This window comes from Sinocyclocheilus anshuiensis, unplaced genomic scaffold (genome assembly GCF_001515605.1).
Source record: "Sinocyclocheilus anshuiensis isolate Anshui unplaced genomic scaffold, SAMN03320099.WGS_v1.1 scaffold773, whole genome shotgun sequence".
Lineage (NCBI taxonomy): Eukaryota > Metazoa > Chordata > Actinopteri > Cypriniformes > Cyprinidae > Sinocyclocheilus > Sinocyclocheilus anshuiensis.
In genome coordinates, this window is record NW_015539930.1 from 789,820 (window position 1) to 796,593 (window position 6,774).

Sequence of the window (6,774 nt, forward strand, 5' to 3'; positions counted from 1 at the left end):
ATATATGAAACACTATTATTTTGTTCCTATAACAGAGAGCAGTTTTTGTGAGAGCTCAGAGCGAAATGAAAAACACAGTGTTTACAGCCAGTATCTCTACAAACAACTGCAAAATGTGGAGAGAGAGCTGAGACTGCTGGGGCCTTCATCCTTCTCTAAGCCAAACAGCTACAACCAGGCTGTATTGCAGGTCCAAGGCATGAAGAACCTACTTGAACCTCATGTCTCCTCCTGTTCTGTCAGTGGTCTACATACCCGTAGCTCCAGCCCTACAGAGGGCAACAGTGGAGACAGCAGAAAGTGTAGTCAGAAAGGCTTGCCCTGGTGGTTTGTGTTCGTTGGTTGGTTTCTTGTTGTATCCACCAGTGGTGTTTCAGCATACTTCACTATGATGTATGGGTTGACCTATGGGAAGGAGCGTTCCATCAGCTGGCTCATCTCAATGGTGGTGTCCTTCTTCGAAAGCCTCTTCATCACTCAGCCTGTAAAAGTAAGAGATGGAATAAAAAAGACAATTCTTGTGATCTTCCTTTTTGTATTTTATGATTGTATATTTATGTGTATTGTACATTACCACTTCCAGTGCAGCTTGTATTTACATGACATTGTCTGCCTGGACTTAATGAGATTTAGTGGTTTCTTTAGGTACTGGGCTTTGCAGTCTTCTTTGCTTTGGTACTCAAAACAGTTGATCAAGAAGATTATGGAAATGTTCCAATTGATGGGACTCTACCCAGCACGGGTAACTGGACCATGAGCAACATGAGTGAATTTATAGCATCATATTATCACTTTTTTAGTGTGACAAAACCTCAGCTGAAACATCTGTCCACAGATGATCCCGATGCAATCAGAATTGCCAGAAGAGACAGCACATGTAGTTTCTATCAGCCTCCTCCTCCCACTGACATAGAAAAGATGAGAAACAACATGATCAAGGAGCAGAAAGTGTTTGCACTCATCCGGGAGATTCTCAGTAAGAAGAACATCATTTATCTATCATTAATCAAAAGATCAGCTTGTTTGACACAGCCTTTTACGTTGCAGTTTATGTGGGATTCCTTTGGATGCTTCTCTTGGTTGCATATGGTCAGCGAGATCCACATGCATACTACCTCACTCAGCATATCCGGCAGAGTTTCAGCAATGGCATTTCAGAGAGTATGAACCACAAAGATATATTAAATTGGGCAAAATCCTCCTTGCTCAGTAATCTGTTTGGGCAATATCCAGGTATTCCTTCATTATGTATTGTCAACATTGTCTACTTATTCAAGGTTAAAAACTGCTTGTTTATTGTACCGAAAGACCTAACTGTACCTTGTTGTTTGTTACCCTTTCAGGCTTCATAACAGATGGAAATTCAAAACTTGTTGGAAACGCTCGATTCCGACAGGTTAGGGTAAGGAAAGACTCTTGTAAAATTGCCAAGACCATGCAGTACTCTGTTCCTGACTGCCATGCCCCATACTCCTGGGAAGCGGAGGACATGGGCTCTTACGGTCCAGGGTGGAACCGGACTAAAAATGTGAATGGTTCTAAGATTGTACCCACACCTTGGCGCTACCAAACTCAGGCCAAACTCCGGGCAAACCCTGTTTGGGGTGGGCTGGCCCGTTATAAGGGTGGAGGATTTGTGGTAGAACTAGGCCCGGATCAAAAGAATGCAAGCAGGTAGCATAATGTGCAACAACGTGCAATGTAGTTTTAAAAGTAGAAGTTACAACAGTTAATGTGTCCTTTCCTTTCCTACAGTCTTCTTCAGTGTCTTTTTGACAACATCTGGCTGGACGTGTATACACGGGCTGTCTTTGTGGAGTTTACAGTTTATAATGCAAATGTGAACCTCTTCTGCATTGTGACTCTCATTTTTGAGACCACGGGAGTGGGTGAGGCATCTCTTCTCTATATCCTTGAAAGATTCTCATGTTGTCAAAGGTTGGACTCATGGTAATTTTGTTGTTTTCACAGGTGCATTCCAATATCGTAGTGAGGTGCAGACTGTCCATCTTTATCAGTCCACTGGTGGCTTTCACGTATTTGTTATGGCATCAGAGGCCATCTATTTCCTCTTCATTCTCTACTACATGTTTGTGCAGGTCCGCTCGCTCATGGAACATTAAAATAAAATGGTGTAATTTGCATCAGTGGAGCTGTAATGCACAGTATTTTGTGGATTTAACAGGGCAAACTGATGAAGCAGCAGAAATGGGCATATTTCAGAAACAAATGGAATCTCTTAGAGTTGGCTATTATCATTCTAAGTTGGAGCGCATTATCTGTGTTTGTCAAGAGGACAATATTGGGTAACCGGGACATTGAGTACTACCAAAACAACAAAGACATGTGAGTGAAAGTCTTCAGCTCTTCAAGATTAATCAGCATGTTTGGAATGGAATACTAGACTTCTATATCCTGCACAATATACACTTTATGTTTGAAAATTCTTGAGAATTAATACAGCTGCTTCTCTAACAGGTTTGCCAGTTTTTATGAGACTGCCACTGCAGATGCTGTACTAGGCTATCTGACAGCTTTCTTAGTCCTGCTGGCCACCATAAAGCTGTGGCATCTGCTGAGACTCAACCCTAAGCTACACATGATCACCTCTACACTGCAGCGGGCATGGACAGATATCTCTGGCTTCATTGTGGTCATGACCATCATGTTTCTGGCCTATTCCATTGCTGTGAGTATGTGATGTTCTTTAACATAAAATAAAAATAGACCAGAAATGGTGAAGTCCTGAAGAGTTTAGTTCTAGCCCTGCTCCAACACAACTTCCTGTAGTTTTCAAGGGGAGCATCGAAAAGTTTTGGCTGCTGACTTGTTGCTTCACTGCCCTATCAGGCAATGACAGAGTTTGTGCACTAAGGTAGTGAAGGATACATCTATGCTGCCTTCCACAATCAATCAGATGAAGGTATCAGTAGACAGCATCTGACACAATCACTGGATTCGGTGCCTTGTTGCCTTTGTATGCTACCTGCAGAGGCAGCATTTTTCAGCTTTTGAGACAGCCAAGTAATCCTGAAGGACTTGATTAGCTGCATCGTGTGTCTTATTAGGGTTAAAGCTAAACTCTGCAGGACTGTGACCCTTCTCAAACTGAGTGTGGCCTACAAGCTCCTGAAAGGACAGTGGTCTCAAACTCAGTTCCTGGAGCGCCACAGCCTTGAAGAATTTAGCTCCAACTCACGTGCTTGGAAGTTTCTAGTAATCCTGAAGGCCTTGTTAAGGGGTGTTTAATTAAGGTTGGAGCTAAACTCAGCAAAGCTGTGGCCCTCCAGGAACTGAGTTTGAGACCACTGGTCAATAACATGAGGAACAGACTGAAATGCACGCCATTTGCTGGAGATTTTGATTGCTACCATATCTCTCTTTTGCAGGCTGCACACATTCAATTTGTACTCACATTTGTCTGAAAGTTTTAAATTTTGTATTTCATTAGTGCAATTTGATGTACGGTTGGAGGCTCTACTCATACAGAACTCTGCTTGAGGCTGCACAGACCATTATTTGTCTACAACTGGGTATCTTTAACTATGATGAGGTAAAAATAAAGACCTATACTGAATTTGTACTCACTGCTAATGTGTTTAAGAACTTATATCATTCATTGTATCGTTTCCTTCTCCCTACAGGTTTTGGATTACAATCCAGTCCTGGGAGCTTTCCTGATTGGATCCTGCATTATCTTTATGACATTCGTAGTTCTCAACCTCTTTATATCTGTGATTTTGGTGGCTTTCAATGAAGAGCAACTTCATCCCACTGTAAATCTCTCATAATCAATTAATCCAGTGCTGTGCCACATTTTCGCCTTTCTAAATCATTTAATTTAGTCTATCTCTTTTCCCTCAGCCTTCTGAAGAAGAGGAGATCGTAGACCTGATGCTGATGAAGATCTGCAGTCTTCTTGGCATCAAGTGCAAGAAAAAGCAAATTGATGCAGATGCTTCTTTGACTACAGCTTCAGTAATATCATAGAAATGATGCACGTCTTTATAACCATGTGACAGTCAATGTAAGCTTTATTGTAAAATGCCTTTTGGTGTTTGGATGCTTAGTAATTGTTCTTGTACATCTTAAAAAGCTTTTTCCCCGATTTTTATCTTGCAGAATGTTTCCATTAGCTCTGTTTGAATGTCAGTGCTATTATTACAAATATTAAGCATGAAATATGCAACTACTCTGAAAGTTTTTATCTATCAAGGCGTCAGCATTTCTGAGCGGATAACAGATGAAAACATCTTTTTTTTTTTCTTGTAGGGTAATTTCAAAACACAACATGCAGTAAAATTACCATCTGGGGAGTTAACAACTAATTCAGCAAACACACTGTGCGCGCGAGTATATATCCATAAAGGTATCTGAATCATACATGCCATTGTTTATGGCCTGCAGCATAAAGTTGCTGACATGCACTAAATGTCTGTGTTCTAGGAAAATTTCACCCATACCAACTGGCTCAGTCAATCACCTCAAGGGCTTACATTAAAAAAGTAGCCTCTGATTGTTTTTCAGGTCTCAACCACCTATTGCTTAAGCAGGACAATAAGCTCATTCAAATAACCATGAAAAATAAGGAACAAAATGGCCTTTGTGTGCCCAGCCATTATTAAATGTGTAGCATGCATGCACCAGCAAAAAGACCCAAATCAGTCAGTCTTACAAATTATTGACAGTTTTGAATTTTCATTGGGGTCTGGCAACAAACCTATCGAATTCATCAGTATGTGTCACATATTTTGGGAGCCTATAGCCTTCAAAACCATATGCAAAATGGTTGTGAAATTTGGTATACTTGCGGGACAGGGCATTACTGGTAGCAATTTTGAAGTCTCTCAAACATTCCAGCACCACTGACCGTTTTGGCTTCCATTTCTGTTCATAATTTTTTGAACGGAGTGGCCTGGAAATATATTCAGTGCACTTGGTTCCAATTTTCACCCACACATTTTGACATTTTGAACATAAACCACGCATTTTAAACACCCATGATGCATCTGATTTTCTCCACATTTGGGTTGGATAATTTTGATACACCAAATAATTTCTGTATAGCGCTGGGATCCTCATTTCTAATGCTGGAGAGCCACTTTCCGAAAGTTCAGTTCTGCCGCTTCATCAGTTTGTCTTGTTAAATCCAGATGATATTGCGCATTATGGCTTCACTGATGCACCATCCTATTTCAGTGTTCCACGAAAGAGCTGACCTGCACAAAAAATTTGTATAGCAGATAATGAAGAGGAAACAGGTGGCCTCTGATGCTATAACGAATACATGAAAGCCATCATTGTACTGATAAAGATGGACAGTCTGTACATCACTAGGAGAACTTATCCTACAACTTTTATTTAGATTTTCTTCACATTTGGGTCAGATAACATCTATAGTTATCAAAGCTTTTTGATACACCAAATAATTTGTGTAACAAAGGGATTCTCATTTCTGATCTTGAAGAGCTACTTTGATACAGGAATGGAAACCAGGAAGTGAGGCTATATTTTAAAGCTCTGGTGTACTTAAGTAAACAGGACCATGACAACTGTAGAATAAATTGGCCTTAAATCATGTTGCTTATCACCGTATAACCCCAGGTAGATGCAAAACAATGCATCACATGTTCCAAACAATGGCATAAACTTTTTCACAGCTTTTTGCTAATCCTACAAGAACTGTCCAAACTGCACAAAGTTTGCTCAGATTAGGGGTTTTCAAACCGTTCATGGCGCCTCCAAAGCACCGCACCTTTTGGATGTCTCCTTTATCGGACATACCCAGTCAGGTCATGGAGTGTTAAATAATGGAAACATCCAAAATGTCCAGGAATAGTTCGAAAACTCCTGGATCAGATTCAGACAAAGTCAAAAACATGACAAATTTTTCCTTGTTATTTTCACGAAAGTTAAGCCAATTCTTGGTATGGACAAGACCATGCCTTAAAGGATTTGTTCACTTCTGAATTAAAATTTCCTCAATTTCCTCACCCCCATGTCATCCAAGATGTTCATGTCTTTCTTTCTTCAGTCGAAAAGAAATTAAGGTTTTTGAGGAAAACTATTCTCTATATAGTGGACTTCTGTGGGGTTCACTGGGTGGAAGGTCCAAATTGCAGCTTCAAAGCGTTCTACACGATCCCAGATGAGGAAGAAGGGTCTTATCTAGCGAAACGATCAGCCATTTTCTAAAAAAGTGTATTATATACTTCTTAACCTCAAACGCTTGTCTTGTGTAGCTCTGCAATGAGCATGCGTACTCTGTGCAGTCCCATTCGAAACAGTTAGGGTAGGTCGAAAAACTCCCATCTCATTTTCTCCTCCAACTTCAAAATCGTCCTACATCGCTGCAGAAGTACCGACCCAGTGTTTACAAAGTGAACGTGCAAAGAAGGTAAAACAGCGATGTAGGACGATTTAGAACGATTTTGAAGTTGGAGGAGAAAATAAGGGGAGTTTTTCGATATACCTTAACTGTCATGAACCGGAATGCACAGAGTTAATGCAGAATTAGACAAGATGAGCGTTTGAGGTTAAAAAGTATATAAATTGTAATTTGTCTTTTTTAGAAAATGACAGATCGTTTCGCTAGATAAGACCCTTTTTCCTCGTCTAGGATCGTGTAGAACACTTTGAAGCTGCAATTTGGACCTTCCACCCAGTGAACCCCACTGAAGTCCACTATATAGAGAAAAACCCTGGAATGTTTTCCTCAAAAACCTTAATTTCTTTTTGACTGAAGAAAGAAAGACATGAACATCTTGGATGACA

At 40.4% G+C, this 6,774-nt stretch overlaps 1 protein-coding gene across 1 annotated transcript in view; it reads left to right on the forward strand.

The window, feature by feature from the left end:
* The window catches only part of pkd1l2a (polycystic kidney disease 1 like 2a), a 26,462-nt gene extending 20,462 nt beyond the window's left edge, over positions 1-6,000 (forward strand). The window contains exons 21-32 of the mRNA XM_016484006.1: positions 36-490; positions 646-725; positions 822-976; positions 1,048-1,233; positions 1,344-1,674; positions 1,756-1,889; positions 1,972-2,099; positions 2,186-2,346; positions 2,479-2,689; positions 3,452-3,553; positions 3,645-3,776; positions 3,865-6,000. Coding sequence (XP_016339492.1) covers positions 36-490; positions 646-725; positions 822-976; positions 1,048-1,233; positions 1,344-1,674; positions 1,756-1,889; positions 1,972-2,099; positions 2,186-2,346; positions 2,479-2,689; positions 3,452-3,553; positions 3,645-3,776; positions 3,865-3,990 — 2,201 coding nt within the window. The 3' untranslated portion in view covers positions 3,991-6,000. The remainder of the gene's footprint in view (positions 1-35; positions 491-645; positions 726-821; positions 977-1,047; positions 1,234-1,343; positions 1,675-1,755; positions 1,890-1,971; positions 2,100-2,185; positions 2,347-2,478; positions 2,690-3,451; positions 3,554-3,644; positions 3,777-3,864) is intronic.
* Positions 6,001-6,774: the final 774 nt, after the last annotated feature.